Genomic DNA, 21,201 nt, shown 5'->3' with positions numbered 1-21,201 from the left:
ACCATGCCCTCTTCAGTTATTATTATTGTTGTTGTTGTTGTTGTTGTTGTTGTTAGTATTAGCATTGCTAAATTCTTTAATTAATTAATTAATTTTTGTATTCTTTTACTTTTTTTACCTTATTTTTCTCTGGGTTTTGGGGATGCTTATTTCAAGTAAATGATAATAAAAGCGAGAAAAGCAAAGCTAATTTCATGAATTCCCCCTCCCAGAGCAGCGTGATTCCGAGTGTGACAAGTGCTGCTTTCGTGTTTTTTTTTTTTTTTGGTCATGACGTGTGGTTTTTGTTTACATTGCCATGTGCCTGTGTTTTGGGCCTGTCTGCACTCCTGTCCCATCACTGGTCTGTTACCTAATATCTGCACCTGTTCTGCATTATATTTATAATTCACTTCCTTTGTCTCTTGACAAAATGTCATTCATTGATAATGTGTGTTTCTGAGCGCTATTTTCCCATGTTTCGGTTTAGTTTTTTCCTCCTTGTTCTTCCTATTTCTGACCCTTTTCTTTGTGGATTATGCTGGTTTGTTGCTGTCTTTCTGTGATCTGACTCCTGCTATGGACTTTGATAATATTTACTGGATTTGAGCTATTAAATAATGTGGCATTTACGCAGACTAGTTTCAGGAACTATTTTACAAGCGTAACCATGTTTCTCTATTTATTCAGTACTACACAAACTACAGTACATCAGAAAATATTTGTTGGTCTTGGAAAACCTGTCAGATGTTACTGTGGTTGAATTCGGGCAGCCAAAAATGCCAAAACATCTGGGATTTTCTGGCTGAACATATTTTGACACTTTTCAATTTTCTATCCTACCTTTGACTACAAAGATCATGTTGTGTAAGGAAGCACTTTAACAAACACAGCAGTTAAAAATAGTCTGCTTGCCCAAACATGTCTAAAAACTAACTAAGTGTGATTTCATCAAACAGTGAATGTCATAATTTAAGCAAGTTGTTGGATAATTACATGCCATAACAAAATGTATTTAAGCCTAATCAGTTTAGTTTGTTATTAGGTATCAGCTGTCAAAAATGTCAGCAAAGCTAGTGTTCCATCACTTCATCATAAACATGACTTAAAAACTGCACAAGCAGCATTTGGAAAAGTTTTAAAATGTTTAAATGATCTGGGAAATTATATGAGAAATTTATCCCAAATGGCTGAATTATTCAATGATTATTTCTAGACTCCTGTTAGCGTAATCAGTCAAGTGATCAGAGTTGTTTTAAGTGCTGTGACATTTACCTCAGGAAATGAGACAGAGACATAAGTAAATGATGCTGATAATCAACATGAGAACTCATTTCCCATTATAAACATACTGTACTGTATGTCTTTATTGTTTTTTTTATATGTAGAATAGGTTAAACAAGTAGAGGTAAACAGGCATTGCTGTCCTATCATCGCAGGAAAATACTGATGCTATAAATCTATTAATCTATTATTATTAATCATTCAATTATCATTCAGTAACTGCTGGATGGGTGGGACTTAAAAGCCTGTTATTCTTAAAGCCATAAGTAAGGGTTGGTATGAAAATAGAGTTTTCATAGTCAAATGTATTATATTTTGCATTTGTTTAAATGCAACTTTCTCTGTTTTCACCTTTTTAAAAGCTAAAGCTTTACTTGTGGTTGAGATACGTAAAGGAGAAACATATTTCAGTTCAGGATAACCTGAAGTTTTCAGAGTTAGCTATATAGTGAAACATTTCAAAATGTTACCATATAAATGGTTTTGTGTTTAGTTGTGCTCTTCAAGATGTTACAACTTTTTGGCATTTAACAAGGCCATGAAATGTGACGGAATATTTTGTGGCTTAAAGCAACTGCAAACATACCCATGAGCTACTCATTGTTGTCTGCGAATTCAAGGTTTGAGATTTTCAGTGTCACCTTTTGCTTCTACACTTATAAATCCTTTTATCTGCATGCCTGCGGGAAAGGTAATTTATTCAAACCATTCAGACTCCATTAAAACCACCTACTCCACATGTTTGTCTAAATAGTAATGACACCACTGGGGTCCTGAGATTATTTAGTACCATAGTACTATACTATAACTCCAGTTAGTATTCTGTTATCATTCATTTCACAGTATCACAGGTTATGAGAATGAAATTTAACACACTTTATTGTGCACATCAGCATGACCGTTCCAGACAGTGAGTACACCTTTAACAACAGTTTGTCTTAGTGGCTGGATTGATCACTGTATCTGTTGTGGTCTAATGCCTCAGCGATCTGTTTGTGCTTTGCTAAGCTGATCGCCAATGCTGTTGTGTAACTGTGCTTGTTCTTCATGACCGAACACAGCACAGAGCTACCAGAAGGAATCTCTCACACCTGGTCTCTCTGAGTGTGTGTATTTTTTTTTATTACTCGATCTGTGTTCTCTGTATATTTTGTTATCCAATTTGTTGATCTAATTTGTGTTCTAATTCGATAACATAAGTCGGCTTAGGACATGATAATGTATCCAAGATGACGTATGGCGTACCTGAAAATATCAGATTGGCCATTATAGATTTGTCTATGAATGTACTATTAGGGCGTTGCCAGGGTGATTGCAGTGTTGTGAAAAGTCATTCTACAATTATTTGATCTGATATGGAGCCGCTCAGGCTCATATGTTAACCATTAAATTAAAATTCAAAAATGTGAAATGCAGTGTTAGTATTTGATGAAAATGTTTGTTGAGACCCAGTCCCTTTAATTTGTTGAGACCCAGTCCATTTAATTTATTCATTCGCTTTGCAGTAAAAAAAAACTGTTCTAATCCACAAGCACACACTCTTCTACTCATAAACTGTCCATCCTATAAACAATTTTAGCCTTGAATTTTACTCCACTCACTTCCCTTTTTCTTATGAAGCACATCAACATTAAGTTTAAATCCCACTTTGGTGAGCCACTTGTACCCTTGGTTCGCCCGTTTCCCCCCCCCCTTCTGACATGCAGTATTACATGTGCTATAGCTCCCCCTTTAGGTGGTTTTACAGTGCTTACATTCAGAAACTTATGACTTTGTTTCAGCAGCTTTCTCTCCTGGCTGAGATGGGCTTTGCCGCTTGTCTCATCTATGTGGATCCCTGTGACATCCCTGAGGATCAGCCATTAATGCAAAAAGCATTCGGGGTGACGTTAAACCCAGGAGGTGACCCATCAACCCCAGAATACCCCAGCACAGGTGAGTACAGAGTACCCATCCCATCAGTTATATGCATTGGTCCTGTAAATCTTATTCTTAAAACAACCTCTATTATTAAGTCAACTAGGCATGCTAAGCTCTGAAAAAGATCTGAAAGTCTAATGGAGGCGCAGTCCTCCGGGATATCCGAGTGCCTGATTAGACATGCATAAAGAACAAGTAAGGGGAGAGAGAGAGACTCAGTGGAAAAAAGTGAGATACAGAGAAAGAGAAAACACCAAAGGTACAGTATAGTCAGGCTTGTTATGTTTTGCATTGTTTGGCTTAATTTCTGAAGACTGAAATTCTGGCATAAAATACACGTTTTTTGCCTAGAAAAGTCGCATGGAAGCAATTTGCACATTTTTGTTTACTAGTTTTCACATTCAACACATCACTTGAGTAGGGCAGTTATTTGAAAAATAAGCCAACAATAAAGCCAAAGAAAGAAGTAAATTGAGCTCATGAATGGCTCTAAATGACTACTTAGGCTGCTACTGAAATCCCGCTACACCGTTAACACACCTCATGAAGGGCTTGTTAATTAGACGATAAGTTGAGTCAGGTGTGTCAGAGCAGGGAAAATGCTAAAATGTTTTCCCCGAAGGCCACTAGATGACTTGGAATGGTAAACACCAGACCTCCTGTTCTCATAAGCATACACTGATTTAGAATTGGGATTTTTCCAAACATTTGGAGTTTACCCCTTAAAGTGTCAGCTTATTATTATATATTATAGGGCTCATTAATTGAACTACATATCTGAACAACTAATAAGTGGCTACAGCATGGTAGAGATAGAGAAGAGGGCTAGGTTCTCTTCTACAATTCATTTCAAACATTGCCTTTTAAATCGATGCTCACCTACTAGCTAGCTCTCCCTTATCACACACCAGCTACCAATTACGGAAGGTGAGGGCCAACACATGCTTTTTCAGAGATGCATAAAGCCAGCCACTGTATGCTTCGCATGCTACTTCAAAACATAGCTGACCACACTCATGCTAACTGCCCTACTGTATAATGCATTTATGTGCTTACAGATATCCACATTTACTTACAGTAATTGGTGGTGTCACTCTGATGTACATGAGAGCACCCCCACCTTGAGTTTCTTTGGGGGGTGGACTCCTGGGAACAGATGGCTATGGCATGGTCTGAATTTGAATTTGTGATCTGTTGTGCCACTTGGGAATTTGAGTCTAGTTTTTCAACAATTACAGCTTCTGTAGTAGTAGTTCTTCTCCAATCATATACATTTATGTAAATTACTTAGCTGGGGGCAGTTTCACAGACGTTCATAGATTTTTCTATTTATTTACATTTCTGGTCTCATTAGTGAATTGATCACATGGCTTGGTTTAAAAAAGAAAAGTCAATGACTGAAACAGAAAATTTAGTGGATGAGGAACTATGCATTTATTCTCATTTGTTCTCACATCAGATATCATCATATCTCATATGTTCAGAGTGCATGACACTTTTTTTTTTTTTTTTTTTTGCAACATGATGCACTGCTACATAACCAGTATTTAACCATAAGCTAACTAATAATGGCAAAACATTAAGAAGAAGCAGCCTTTACTTGTCACATATACATTACATAGTTAAATTATTTTCTTCACATATCCCAGCTTGTTAGGAAGTTGCGTCAGAGCACAGGGCCAGCCATGATATGGCACCCCTGGAGCAGAGAGGGTTAAGGACCTTTCTCAAGGGCCCAACAGTGGCAGCTTGGTAGTGCTGGGGCATGAACCCCTGACCTGTTGATCAGTAACCCAGAAGTAAGGTAACTGATTTCACCATTCATTCATATTAACTGTCAATCTTGTTGTTGTAAACAAAGGATTTTATGTAGCTGGACATTTACAAATTGTAGTTGAATAGCCCTGCACTACAATGAATCTAATAGCAAAATACATGCAGTTGCAATAAAGAGGAAAGCAAATCGGTACCTGACAATAGGTCCTGGGAGTTTAAGGTTTAATATATTCTCAGCTTCAGATATTCCTTACAGCTGCTTTGGCTGTTCTCATAAGTACTCAATGTGGCATGTGCTTGTGTGTGTAGCTATTTGTTCCAGTGATCTGATCTCAGGTGGCTAATCAGCAGGTGGTCCATCATTATTTTCAAATAAGATATTGTGTTGTTCCATTTAGCTGCAGTAATGGTTCATCTCCTAATACACACAGAACGAAAGAATTCACAACTTCAGCCCTGCTGGAAATACAATCTTTATATGCCAAGTCATCAAATGTATCACTAGCAGAAACTGAAAATAGATGAAAACGGTACTTTTCTAATAACTTAAAAAATTCCAGCTTAAAAAAAGAGGAACATGTCATTTTTCATAAGTAATGGTGTGTTCGCTTAAAGTCTGTTGTTGTTGTTCATGTTTGTAGTAGGCACATCATTCATCAGGACAAGAGACAGAACGATTCAATCTTTTGCACAGTACACTCAGCCCATTCATATTTATTTATATTTATGTATTTTGTGTCAAACAATGCAACGAAGAGAAACATTATTGAATAAAAAAATTAAGTGGAGGAAAAAAAAAAGGAATTCTATAGCTTGACCTTGCATGTGCTCAGTTTGAGTGAAAGCTTACAGCCATTTGATGACAGGCTTCAACACTTTCTTCGCAGCCATTGGATGAATGTCAGATTTGGTCTCCGCCCCCTGGGGACGATTGCTTCATCGGCGATGCAACTTAGGTTTTCCGTGTATTTCAGTTTAAAACATACTGAAATATTATCGTAGAAACTTTTGCTTTTAAACAGTTATTTTATAGACACACACACATGGCTCTGTGCTGGTTTGATCTGTCTGGCTGCACCCGAAATTGCCTACCGAATTCAATGCAGTACGTACTGCATGGCCATTGAAACAGTACTTACTAATCACAAGCACAGCAACGATTCAACCAGCAAGTCACAAAAGAGCCAAGGACAACATTAAAGGACCTCCAGGCCTCTTTAACATCAATAAAGGTCACTGCTCATGTTCCACTATCAGAAAGACACTGGGCAAAAATGGCATCCATGGAAGAGTGGCGAGGTGAAAGCCACTGCTATCCCAGAAGAACATTAAGGCTCTAATTTTGCCAAAACAGACCTTGATGATCCTTAAACCTTTTGGGAGAATGTTCTGTGAATTGGTGAGTGGAAAGTGGAATTGTTTGGAAGACAGGGGTCCCGTTATATCTGGCGTAAACCAAACACAGAATTCCACAAAAAGAACATCATACCTATCGTCAAGCATGGTGGTGGAAGTGTGATGGTATGGGGATGCTTTGCTGGTTCAGGGCCTGGACAAATTGCAATAATTGAATGAAACATGAATTCTGCTCTTTACCAGAAAATCTGAAAGGAGAATATCCAGTCTTCGGTCTGTAAAGTGAAACTCAGGTGCAACTGGATTATGCAGCAAGACAATGATCCAAAGCATAAGAGTAAATCCTAGTCCTAGAAGTAAGTGAAAGACTGATCACCAGTTATCTCAAGTGTTTGGTTGCAGTCATTGCTGCTAATGAAGGCACAACCAGATTTTAAGTTTAAGGGGGCAGTTAGTATTTCACATGGGTGATAGGTGTTGGATAACTTTTTTTTGCTTCGATAAAAAGATCAAATAAATAAAAACTCTGTTGTGTGTTTACTCAGGTTGCCTTTGTTTTATGTTGTATTTAATTTGAAGATCTAAAACTATTTAGTATGAGATGTACACAAAAACAGAAGAAATCAGGATTATTCTGATTATCAACGACCCTAATACATTTGACTACATACAATACATCAACAAGCAGTAGGGCAGCAGACTCTTCCTGTCATGCTGCATTTTTATGTGTGACAAAAAGGTTGTTTTTTCTTTATTTATTAAAAAAAAAAATAACCAAGGTGTACTCAAAGCACAATATACAAACCTAATACCCTGAGAAATTATAAGTTTATCTCATCTTCATGTGACTGGACTGCTATTGACATTATCAAAATAAAGAAAATATATAACTCTAACCTCATCGCCAACCCTTTCATTAATATATCATTAATAGATTTGAACAAATCATTTGTTACTTGTCAAATTCTAAGGATTTGTTCATATGTATTAAATAAAACAGGCATAAAATGAAGAATGCTGTTATAGTGCTGTTGTATTGGTATAAGTAAGGAATAAATCATGATGGGCCATGCTGCTAGTGGAAAATAATCAGCACCATGATGGTGTGATGTGGCCAGATGCAAAGTGGAGTTCCCTGAACTGAAGCTGATTATTTTCCAGTAACAGCATAACTGAAAGTGTTTTATTTCTTTTATACTGCAGCCATTTGTCAACAATTTCAATTGTGTATTCATTAAAGAATGACATCATACTTTCAAGGGTTTATAATAATGTTTAATGTGAAACATCCAACAAAACACATTTTAGTTCCTGTTATCACTTGGATTTTAGCAGCTATAAACAGTCATTCCCTCATAATCTTTGTTTCTACAAAAAAAAGAACATAGGGTGTCATATTACCAAAAACATAAAGTACAACACTCTCTGCAAAAAGACTTTCCCATCATTGAACTTACTGACTGCTACAAAAGACTAACTGACTGACTGTTACAAATATATATATATATATATATATATATATATATATATATATATATATATATATATGAGAATCACTGAATATGCCATTAGACCATGTATGGACCAATATGCCAAGACATAAAGTAAAAAGAAGTTGCATATTATTTCTTCCCTGGCACCTCACAGTATCTAAATGAACAGGTTTAAGTCATTCCATTGTGTGTATCACTTCTGCACAGTTCTGAAGGTCATTCTACTGTAGTTAACACACCTACCCCTGACAATAGACCTCACCAGTGCCCTGGATGTCCCTGGAATTCCTCGTGTCTGCCATCGCTGGGACGCGTCATTACTAGAATGATGGCATGGGCCTGCTGAGTGTGGGCATGGTGGAGGTTGAAAACAGATGCCTTAGCAGATGTTTCATGCATCTAGTAAAATCTCTGTGTCAGGTATTCAGAGAGAAAGAGAGCCTAGTGTGCTTGTTGCCAACCGAATAGCCATCCAGGGGAGCATGAATTATTCAGCCTGCTGGAATATTGTCTTCACATTTGTTTTGCATGACAATGAGAGTGAGTTTGAGCAATCTGGGTTTGAGCGGCATAGGTCAAAGCTGTGTCATTTGATTATTCTTCACAAACCTTAGTGTGGATTAGATTGCATAATACTGTATAAATAAGTTAAAATATGAGACTCTTGAGATGGGAGATATATAGCATTTTCCTTTTACATTGATTTTTTTCCTACATGACTTGCACTAGAACATACAGTAACAACTGTCCGAAACTCTGTCAGTATTAAACAACATATAACTTAAGGCCAGATTTGTAATAATGAAACCACTTTTTTAGTATAAAATTAAGAAAAAAAAAGAGAAAGTGCCTTATTGCCCACAGCAAATTCTTCTGAGATAAGTTAGTATGTGTCATGTATACTGGGGACCAAATGTTAATTTAACATTTATGATTTTTACAATGACTTTACGATGTAAACAGAGTGGTGATGTTGACATGAGCTCTCTACTCCATGCAATGATTTTAATATTTTAGTATTAGAGGTTTTATAGACTGATAGTGTTCTAAGTTTGTGAACCAGTCTCAGGATGTATTTATTGATGGAGACTTTAAAGTAGAGTTGCACTGTATACTGGTACTACGGTAGTATCACAATACTAAAGGTTCAAAATACCGCAGATAATACTATTATATTAAATAATAATAATTTAATTCAGGTATTATGTCTGCTTGGCATTAAACCTGACCAATTTATAAATGTTTCTTAACGTTAACATAGCTTTACCTTGGATGTCAGGATGAGTGGTAATAATTTCGATGCATATGTCTCTAATGACCTATGAATACATTCGTTACATGTATGTTAGAATTTATTTCTGAAAGGGCTTTATTATGGAAGCCCTAAGTGGCCATGCATTATAATTATTATTTTATTTCTTGTGATCACGACTTAATTTTCTTGTGATCCCGACATAACTTTTATTGTTCTGGAGGCGCAATAACAAAGCATCATGGATGAGCAAATTTGTTTTTACTTGGCACAGGGACTCAATCCAGCTGAAATAGCTTTATGTCTGTCAGTTATTGACAACTTCCACATTAATGTCTGACACTTGAGAAGAGAAAACACCTCTTTCTTAATGTGGAGATAAAGGCCATCTCTACAGCGGCCAATTATTACATTTATGATGGTGATGCCGAAGATATCAACATGCATGAAATATTTCATTTTGTGTAATGAATCTAGAATATATGAAAGTTCCACTTTTTTAATTAAATTATGGGGGGGATCACTTTTCCACAATATTTTCATTTTTTGAGATGTACCTATAACTACATATCATGCATTGTATTAACAATTCATAATGCATAATAAAGATAGTTATAAAATGTCATGCATTAACATAAACAATTATATGCATTATGCTTTCTAAATGGATTACAACATGATATGAATATGTTCATATTTCACTATAAATATGAACTTCATAGAAATGCTACTTTAAGAGCTTATGTAGGTGTCATGTAGCCCTATGAATCCTGGCCACCAAGTATTCCAAATGTATTAATTTACAGCTGCTGCCATCTTAAAAATTCCACAGCCTTTGTTGGCATAACTGTTTTTCCTGTCTGATAGGAGCTGACATATCTACAGATATGATCCCTAAAACACACAGCGAGCTTTATTATCCATGCCTGTTTTTCCAATAGTAAAGCAACAGTAATCATGAAGAGTTATTTCAGACATTATCTTCTCATGAACTGGCGACCCATGAGAAAAACACAACAAATAAAAAGGTGGAAAGGGTACAGTATCTGCATCAATACTCAATGTCCTGTTCTCTGGCTCTAAAAGCACATCATTGTTTTCTTTTTTTGGATAAATCTTTCCTCCTACTGGTTGTCAAATGAGTCTGAAACCAAAATAAAATGTTTTCTGTAATCTAATTTTATTAGTCTGTGCCATACTTTGTTTGAGATTCAGATTGTAACTGCGAATGAGTCACATGTCAAATTTACATGTGGTTTGTAAACACTTCACATATTATGTTCTCACAAGCAGAGGACTTTTCACACAGTGCATGATTTTTTTTCCCACATTTTTCATTTATTTTTTGCACGATTTTTCCCAACATAATTAGCACATTTGCCTTGCACCTCCAGGGTTGGGGGTTTGAATCCAGTCTCTGCCCTGTGTGTGCGGAGTTTGCATGTTCTCCCTGTGCTTTGGCGGTTTCCTCTAGGTAATCTGGTTTCCTCTTCCATTCCAAAGACAAGCACTGTAGGCTGATTGGCATCTCTAAATTGTCTGTAGTGTGTGAATGTGTGTGATTGTGCCCTGCGATGGTTGGCACCTCGTGCAGGGTGTCCCCCACCTTGTGCCCCGAGTTCCCTGGGATATGCTTTGGGATCTCCCGCAACCCTGTGTAGTTTAAGCGTTACAGAAAAGGGATGGATTGATTTTTTTTTTTTTTTCTTCCATACTGTATAATGCATGTATTATTATATTTTCCCATGTTACTTTTACACCTGGTTCATTTTTTCATATGTGTTTTTTACACATGGCTCATGTATTATCATATTATGATTTATTTATTTTAACGTGATTTTCCAAAAAAAAAAATTAAATTTATTTTATACATCCATTTTCTATATAATTCATTTTCTCATAATCACATGATTCATGTATTTCACGTGATTTTTACACATTAATGTATTTACATGTTTTTTCGCACATTTATTTTCATGTGATCCCCCTACACATGATTCATGTATTTTTACACAATTTTTACATATAATTTAGTTATTTTCATGTGATTTTTAAGCGATTTTGCGTGTTTTTATGCATTCTTACACACGATTAATCTATTTTCACATGTGATCCCCCAACCAGATTCATTCATTCATTCATATTAATTTTTCACATATAGGGTATGTGAATTCATTTTCAGAGTACATATCACTCCCATGATTTCATATGTATGTACTTGAGTTTATGTGCGGTTACAGGAAAGTGCTTATCATCACATTAGGAATGCATGTGGTTTTTCATAAAGGTAACCTTTGTCTGCCTGTTGTTTCTGCCCTCTTCCGCTTGCTGTATCTAAGGAAAATACGTGGAAAGACATGGAAATATGTGAGGTTTTTTTTTTTTTTTTTTTTTTTTTTTTTTAAAACAATTTTACATGTTAATTTCAAGATGACAGGTGTGTCTATTCACCAGAAAAGAATTGTTTCCCCTGGGTTATTTGGCAAACTTGTTAAAGTCAAAAGGAGGCTTTGAATAGAAATTTAATCATTTGCATATTTATTTAAATATACCGCAGCTATGGGACTTGTACTGAAGACTTTAATGAACAAATGGTTGTCACCAGTGTCCAAGAGCAGTTGTTCTCAATAGCAGCCATCATAATACATCTCATCTGACCCCATCTTACTTTTCTTTTGAGGTTCTACTTTCTCTCTCTCTCTCTCTCTATCTCTCAGGTCTAGCCAAGAATGTTTTTCAAAAGGCTTGACACTGGTCAAACTCAATACATGTACGCAAACTTTTATTGGCTTATTTAGGTACGTGTGAGAAAGTTATTTGTAACAGAATAAATTACACATGTCATCCAGTTGTCAGGTATATTACATTCACCGATCTATTAATCCCAATACACATGGAATTATGAGCCTACATTGTAGGAGGCATTTGATATTTGATTATCTGGTGATGATGACGACTCTAATGCAAATGCAATAGCATTTAACAGCGAGCCACTGGGAGTTTTTTTTAACCATAATCTTTAAACAGTGCCTGAAAATTGCCATCATGTGATGTGACATTTCCATTAACAATCATGCAAATAAACCTAGGGGTGTATTACAGAGGTGAGACATGGTGTAAACAGCATTACGCAAATGTTCAGGTTTCTCCGGCCTTGTGTTTTCATTTCTTCATGCTGCTACTGAAGTAGAAATGGTCTTTAATTTGTTAAAATTACACTGACTCTTATCATATTTTCATTGTAGTTTCCCTAGTAGCAATGTCACTGTTTGCATAGAATGGCATTTTACAGGTATGCATTATATGAATTTGTCCAAATGGGTAAACAGTGGCATTGGTGTATTATACATTCTTTGTAACAGTCTGCTTTGAGGCTTGCTTTGGCTGAATGGTTGATCACACTGAATAAATACATATACTGAAGCACTGTGTAAACAAAATAATCTTGGCTGCTTAATGTATGTTAGACAGGAGGATACTTGGAACATCATTCTTTAAATCTATACAGAAATAAATGGTGGATTCATAAAGTATTTTTTTTCCTCATTTTGTTAAAGTACCGTTACCAATCTGAAAAAAAACCCCTCCATAATGGGAAACCCCCAGTTTTCCCAAAGTTTGGGAAGTTCTTAGGATACCACTTACGCTGGTCAAGGTCATGGTGGATCAAAAGGCTCTGCTAGGAACACTGGGCACAAGATGGGTAAATTCACAATGGATATAATGTCAGTTCCTGGCAGGGTACCATGCACACACTTATTCACAACTCTGGGCAATTTAGCATGGCCAGTCTGCCTAACTGCATGTTTTGGACAGCAAGAGGAAACACAGAGCAAAACTCACCAAACACAGGGGGGAACATGTGAAACTCCACAGAGACCCAAGCTCAGGACAGCAGGGACTCCGGAGCTATGAGGCAGCAACAGTACTCAATCCATTTACAATTTGGCTTTGCTAAATTAATGCCCTGTGATGAACTGGCATCCCATGCTGGGTGTATTCCTGCGTCACACCCAGTGTTCCCAGGATAAGCTCGGACCAATTGACACCCTGAACAGGATTAAGTGGTTGCTGAAGTTGAATGAATGAATAAAAAGCCTGAAATATCACTTTGACATAAGTATTCAGACTATTTAATGAGAACTTCATTAAAGCACCTTTCAGGAGACTACAGGCTTAAGTTTCATTAGGCATGATGCTATAAGCTTGGCACACCTGGATTCAGGGATCTTCTCCCATTCCTCCATGCAAAATATATCAAGCTGTGCATCATTATAACATTATGTTCAGGTCTCTTCTAAGTTCAGGTCTGAGATGAGTTCAAGTCAAGAGCATCCACATACTTACCCAGAAGACAGTGCTGTTTTAGCTTGCCTATGTGTTTTAAGATTGGAAGTGCTATTGAGCAGGATTTTTCAAGGATATAATTGTTCTCTATCCCACCAATCATCCTAGTTCCTGCTGCTGAAAAACATCCTCACAGCATGATGCTGCCACCACCAAGTTTCATCATATTTTGGTCATAACCTTGTCCAGATCAGTGCCTCAACATATGCCTGTCCTTGAAGTTGCTTGTTTTTTGGTCTTTCCATTTGCATTTCCAAATCATATCTATATAACTAAATTTGCTACAGGTGAACTACAAGTTGCAGAAACTCTCAAGTAGGTTCAATGAAGATGTCTTGTTTTATTTTATTTTTTTCACAAAACATTATGAATCCTGGTGATATGGGGGGGTGTTCTCCAGATTTTAATGTAAGGCTTAGCAGATTTAAGTCATCATGAAGAAAAAAAAAAAGAATCCACAGTATAAGCCTACATAAGCAGTATAGATTTGTAAAGGAGCTCTGGCATCTTATTCTGCATTTGATGAGGGCAATAGCAACAGTAGCCCTGTAAGGCCATGAATCATTACCCCAACTCTGGAAAGGTCATGACAATTCTCAGCTTGACATGGTCCAATCTGTAGAAGGTTGCACACTATATTTGCTTTTATTTAGGAGCCCCTGCTGTTCAGCACGTTGACTGTATTAGACATCCTACTCCAGTGCCCATATATTGACCCTCATTGCACAGAAAACTACAGCAGATTAGAATGCAGATCGAAATAGCACCAGCTACCAATTCAGAGCCCGAAAATAGAGCACGGGTTATTCGTCTGTGCATATACTAGTGCTGTCAGATCCCTTTAGTGATTGCATTGCATTTAAATTTTGGTTACTTAAAATATTTCATATTCAAATATATTGAAATTTTTATTAGATTGCATTATTTTCTGTCACCATATGAGCGAACCTTGAAGTCCATCCATCTGAAGTTTGCACCATTTAACTAGAGGTGTGACATACAATTTCACAATCCAATACATGATAGTAGTTGACAGACATAACATGGTTTGACAGACTATTCTTCAAGGACATAAATGTCCACTTATGTGGACACTTATGGCAGTCTGCAAAAATCCCATTGGAAAACATTTTGGACCAAAATTGATGCTAGAGTACTATAATTACATGCTATAGTGCAACAGTTCTCAACCTTTTGTAACTAAAGCTTGCGGTTGCAGGACACTACTGGCCACATTTGGAAATTTGCTAAGGTTTGTACAAAAAGTCGCTAGATTTGTCGTTAGGTGCTTTTTTTTTTATTGCAAAAAAAAGTTGCTAAATTGGCAACACGATTCTGCACTGACAGCTAGATAAAAGGCAGGCTAAGCTCCAACTCTCCCCAGCAAAAAGAAAATACAGAGGGAGAGGGAACGCAGGGTTTTTCATTTATGCACATTCTATTTTAAAAGCAATAAAATACACAGAGGACCCGAATGATGCACTGTCTGTTTGTTTTTTTTTCCTTGAAAACAATCTGCACTCGCCTTCCAATTTCTCCCCACGTGTTGAGAACCACTGCTGTAGTGAATCTAACCAAATACCAGCTGTCAATTCATGATGATGGCTTTGAATTGCAACTGATCTGAATAGTTTTGCTATGATGGCTTTGGACTACAATTGCCATGAACAGTTCTGCACTCAAGTTTCCTGGTTATGAATTTTCTGGTTACACAATAGCACTTTTTGACCTTAACACATATACTGTAACAGTGTTCAAACTTTGACAGCCCTGGGATGAATATCCAAATATGCTTTATTTCAATGCTCAGATTCTGTGTCTCAGTTTTGTTCCTTTGGGCCCTTTTCTCGGCAGATTTAGATGCTGAAGAGCAAGGTGGCTTGTACTTGTGGTCTGCTGTTTATGTTTAATGTAATGTAACCGCTATATATACAAGGCCTTTCTTTTATCAAGCCATGATCTACTTACTTCTGTGGCATCCCTACCCACAATCCTGCAGGCCCTGCTGTATTTCCTGAGTGACATGGCAAAATAGGAATAATTTTACCTGGAAAGAATTTACTGTTGTGCATTTCTGTGTGCCCTTTGGTGCTGAATCCATTTATCTCCTAGCATGGAGATTAGAGCTGCAGGATTTACACATGTCTCTGACAGCCATGTCCTGAAGAAGAAAGAATCGTGTGTGTGGACTTGCCAGGTGTGTTTTTGCACAACATCAATAAATAGGAATTATGGATCTACGTTTGATACAGCTTGAACCCTCAGGTTTAATGGAGTTTAAACAACAATGTGGGTGTGTTATAACTCTGCACATGATTTGTAATTTAAAGCCTTACATTAACCCCTATATAGAAATGTGATATATTGACATACTGTATATGAATTTCCAATACATGTAATATTTTGGCATATAATAATTTCAATTATACAAATATATGCCATATTTACATATGTGCCGTATATAGAAACATATTTGAAATTTGTCCTTTTCAAATATGGAACACACACACACACACATATATATATACACACACACACAAGCATATATGGGAGGAGGAAAGAGGTGCATAAAAATTAAAAATGTCTTTTATATATACAGTAAATTTATTTATATATATATATATAAATAAATATATAACCCATATATATATATATATATATATATATATATATATATATATATATATATATATATATATATATATATATATATATATATATATATATATATATATATATATATATATATATTATATATATATATATATGACATTTTTATTTAATTTGCAGTTACTTATTGGAAACATACAATTAATACAATAGAAATCAGAAATATTAGGTACTGGATCATAAAGTATGGAACAAACAGTCGTGTTCAACAGGCACATTGGATACTGGATCAAAGAACAAAAAATAGGAATTTTTAATAAATAGTCAATAGTTTACTATTGTTTTCAATTCATTGATACAGCAAGTTGACCATGGATGGTTGCAGGGAATGGTTTAATAACCGCATCTATAAAGAGAAAAGAGATACACACTGAGCTCATTGTGCTTGCACATATATTAACCACTACAGAGGTATTTGCAATTAATTTTGTTTATGCAGTAACTACTTGGTCTTTTGTGTTGTCTTACTTCCAGAAATTTAATAAAACCTTTATTACAATAGGACTATTTAAGCAATTTAGAAGTCCATGATAATGACCCAAAGCATACATCCAAATCATCAAAAGAATGGCTTAACTAGATTCCAGACCTGAAGCCAAATATAAATTTGTGGGGTGACTTGAAGTGGGCTGTGCACAGGAGATGCCCTCACAGTTTTGCAAGAAAGAGTAGGAAAATATTGCCAAGGCAAGATATGCCACGCTAATAGCTTCTTACCCAAAAAGACATCAAAGTATTAGTTTAGGGGTGTGCGCACTTTTGCAGCTAGGTTATTGTAGGTTTTTTTTTTTTTTTTAATCTTTTTTTTTTATCCCTAAAAAAAAAAAAGGTTCTGATTGTTTTTCAGTTTATTTGTATACTTTGCAATTTCACATTAAAGGTAGGAAAAGATATGATAGAATTTATCTTAGTGTCATTTTTTTTTTTACTTCACGAAAATCTGCCAATTTAACAGGACTGTGTAGACTTTTTATATCCACTGTAGTCATCAAGAAATAACATGTTTCTTCATAAAACATATATGAAAGCATATAATCTTTATCTGCTCTTCAGAGACAGAGGTAAGGCAGAAGAAGGGCTTATGTGCAGCTAAATCATCCTAATGGCACTGTAGCAAAATCAGAGGGTTAGTGCAGAGCTGTCAAAGAAATTGTTACACCCATAATATCTGGGGATAATCACAATATAGGTTGACGGGTATTCAAAATATTTTGGCAATAAGACAATTAGAAAATAATTACAGAATATTTACCCATTATTGCTTGAACCTTGACAGGGTTGACAGCTTCCTCAAAATCCCTGTCTGTGGTCCACTTATATTTTCCTCCTAATACATATGAAGGTTTCCAAAAACATAAATGAGTTGTGTAGAAGCAGATATAATACTAGTGGAAAATAGAGGTTAAAGTATTTATAGTACATAGTATAATATTACTGCTATTGTCAGTAGTGTATCTGTCACTATAATAATTTAATGTATGTCAAAAAGTATGCTGATTTCTTCTGGTTTTGTGTATATCTCATACTAAATTGTTTCAGAAATGAAAATAAAATCTAAGATAAAACAAAGGCAGTAAACACATCTGAGTAAACACAAAATACAGTTTTTAAATGATAGTTATTTATTGAATTAAACAAAGATATCCAATACCAACTGGGCCTGCGTGAAAATGTATTTGCCCCCATAGTTACTAATTCCACAAATCTACAAAACTGTATTCATAATTCATAAAGCTGGAGTAGATGCAACCAGGCCTGATTCCTGTAAACCCTGTTCAGTCAAATCAACACTTAAATAGAACTTTGTCAACAGCATGAAGTTGGTTAAAAGGTCTTACCCAGTAACACACTATGCCACCAATGAAAGAAATTCCAGAAATGATGATGAAGAAGGTGATTGAAATACATAATTCTGGGAAAGGTTACAAAGCTATAGGAAGGGTTACAAAGTTAGAGTTACAAATATATTTCAAAGGCCCTGGGACTCCAAATGACCACAGTGAGAGCCATTATCTCCAAATGAAAAAACACAGTAGTGGTGAACCTTCCAAAATTCCTCTAAGAGCACAGCAACTATTCAGACAAGAAGTCACAAAAGAACCAAGGACAACATCAAAGGAACTACAGACCTCTCCTGCATCAATAAAGGTCACTGTTCATGACTCCACTATATAAAGACACTGGACAAAAATGGCATCCATGGAAGAGTGGCGAGGTGAAAACCACTACTAACCCAGAAGAACTTTAAGGCTCATCTGAATTTTGCAAAAATTTGTAATTTCACATTTTTATTGCGCAAATTTAATGCACAGTGTATACTGTGGCACAGGAAACACTGTCATTGAAGTATAGCTCTTCCCTGTGTGTGTGTTTGTACTTGTTGGTGCCAAAAAAAAGCTTGATTTCGCTGCAGCTTTTTAAAAATTTGTGATGCATTGTGCAGTGTTTTTTGCGCTATTTTGTGAAAAAATACTTGAGTTGGTATACTATACACGTAACATATATAAAAACCTTTCTATATATGGACATATATGTTCATATATCAGATTTCTGTATGGGCCATGTATGGTAATCATATATAGATTACCATGTATGTTTCCTGAAACCTACACAAACTACTGCATTTGCTGTAGACTTCAAGGATGGCTGCCCATGATAGTCTGCTCTGCAGAGCTTCTATACCTCACTAATTAATCACCTTAATTGTGTGCATTTATTGATTTTTCACCTGAGTCAGCTTTTGTGTAGCACAACTATAACAAAAGGAAAAACCAGCGGTCAGCGCTCAAGAAGTGTTTAGATGAATTGACCAGAAAACTAGTGGGATCTCAAGAGAAATAGCAAACTTATTGCTTGCTTCTTTGTAATTTGCTTACTCTGTCCACTGCAGAGGGGCCTGGGCCTGGGTCCAGATAATCTCAAGAAATAATCCTGAATAAAATGAAATTGTGATTGTTTTGGCAGAAAGTTTTGCTTTATAAAAATAGAAAATGTACACAAAGACTGCATATTGAATAATAAATAACTACTGAGTATACTCATATTATTGAAACCGACAACGTTTCCTGCTTTTCTATTGCTTAGAACCTAATTTCCTCACTTGTTGGCTCATTTAAAGGAGACAGCCACGTGATCTGTGTTTTATATGCCTCCTTCGAGTGACTATACAGCGACAGAGAGTGCCATTAAGCCATCATTAAAATCCAATCATCATTAAATAAGCATTTGCTATTCCCCAGGTCTGTTGCAACTTCAACACTCTAGCCTAAAAACACAATAAAGAGCAATTAAAAAACAATGGAATGTTAAGATCCTTGATGCCTCAGCAAGTGTGCTGGACATGAGGGACAATTTTACATCTTGCAGCTGATTAAAATTTATTGTGTACTCTATTAATTGTGGAAAAATGTAGTACATTTGTCTTCGATTTTATTTAAAATGTATAACTGTTGCTACTGTTGAAATGTATAACTATAGTAACCAGTAAAGGCTTTGTTGTCTTTTAAAATTTTTTTTATTTAATTTAATTATTATTATATTTTTCATTATGCTTTTCCTGGTGGGGGTTGTGGTGGCAATGGGGTGCAAGGTGTCCACAGATCCTTAAAATGTCTTAAAATCCTTAATGTAAAAATAAAGCCTTAATCAGCTTTAAAATGTCTTAAATCCACGTTTAAGGTCTGAAAAATGCAACCGAACCAACACCATAAAGAAGATTTTGTTTTTATTTTCGCTCGTTGCTTTTTGAAATTGTTAAACCGGGCGTTGGACTCAAAGTGTGTGTGTGGTTCACAGTAAATGCCACTCTACACCAACTTCATCTCTGTGCTGTGAGTTTTAGTCACTTGTAACGTGCATTTACACACAACACATGCCAGATTCACTTTGATTTTACGTTAGTGTAATCTCAAACATTTTTGTGGGCAGATGTTTACAGCATTTCACCAGATTGGTAATGAGAAGTGAATTAGTTGCCAACTAAATGGAGGTCTTCCTGGGGTTTTCCGGCAAAATAAAAGCCACAAAGTCTAACACACAAAAGTTTAAGCAAATTTTAATGCAAAAATTACTTGCTATGGTCTCCCATACACCCCTATAGAAGTGTGTGTGTATATATGTGTGTGTGTGTGTGTGTGTGTGTGTGTGTGTGTGTATATATATATATATATATATATATATATATATATATATATATATATATATATATATATATGAATGAATGAACACAATCCATTATAGCTGATTAGCTAATGTATCATGTGGCATGACTGAATTGACGTACAGGTCTTAAAATGTTTTGGAAATTGAATATGGTACATATTACAGAGCAGTTTGCCAATTTTTTTTTTTTTTTTTTTTTTCCATCTGTAAGAGCCTTTCTCTTGAGAGTGTCTTTTCAGTGAAACAAGACCCTATTCACTTTTAGTAGTATCTTGCCTTAAACTCCTCAACCAGGGGCAAGGAGTCTCCCCTCACCTGAAGCAGAAGCATCCAACTCTTTTCCAGGCCTCACTTCACTCAGAGCTGCTGCTTTTAATCCCAGCAGATTAATTTGATTCTTTTTAAACTGTCCTATTCTTAATAAAATATGCCTCAGATGTTGTCAATGGGACGCCATCACTTTGATCAGTACAGAAGAAAGTAAGGCCATAGTTCCTACTCAAACAGTTAATGATGATGTGTGTGATGGCTATGGTATATTTGAAACCATGCTCCTCCAACCAAACAATGCATACCTTGATGATCTTTATTTAAGACCTTTTATTGTCACCCAAAAGAGACTGTGAAAGCTTAATAAAAACAGCAAATGTATTTATTTTCTATCATCTCAATTTCCATATATCACGTTTCCTAATTTTACAGGACATCATGCTACCCTGGGCATGTGTTACATTGCAAGCAGTAATGCTCATCTCCTGCCCATGGTTAAACCTTCCACTGCTGCACTGCATGCACACATTTTTATGATGGAGACCTTGTGAGCCCAATGGGACTGATTCTGTTCATGGAGCTGTTCATTATCTCCTTTCCCACTGACTGCTGTCCTCACAGTTTATGCCATTTGCTCCGTGTAGTCAGATCAGTCATCGTCAGTCTAAGAGAATGAGCTGTTGTTAGAGATAA

The 21,201-nt window shown here is 35.9% G+C and overlaps 1 protein-coding gene across 5 annotated transcripts in view; it reads left to right on the top strand.

Annotated features, from left to right (window-relative positions):
* LOC108271148 (inactive N-acetylated-alpha-linked acidic dipeptidase-like protein 2) overlaps window positions 1-21,201 on the top strand; it is a 302,511-nt gene that overhangs the window by 137,324 nt on the left and 143,986 nt on the right. For all 5 annotated transcript variants that reach the window (XM_017478480.3, XM_017478482.3, XM_053683146.1 and 2 more), the window contains one exon: window positions 3,048-3,198. In XM_017478480.3, the coding sequence (XP_017333969.1) occupies window positions 3,048-3,198 (151 nt within the window). The remainder of the gene's footprint in view (window positions 1-3,047; window positions 3,199-21,201) is intronic.

The sequence above is a fragment of the Ictalurus punctatus genome, chromosome 10, assembly GCF_001660625.3.
Source record: "Ictalurus punctatus breed USDA103 chromosome 10, Coco_2.0, whole genome shotgun sequence".
NCBI classification, from domain to species: Eukaryota; Metazoa; Chordata; class Actinopteri; order Siluriformes; family Ictaluridae; genus Ictalurus; species Ictalurus punctatus.
The sequence above is the reverse complement of the archived record's forward strand: the minus strand, read 5'-3'. Positions and strand labels throughout refer to the sequence as shown.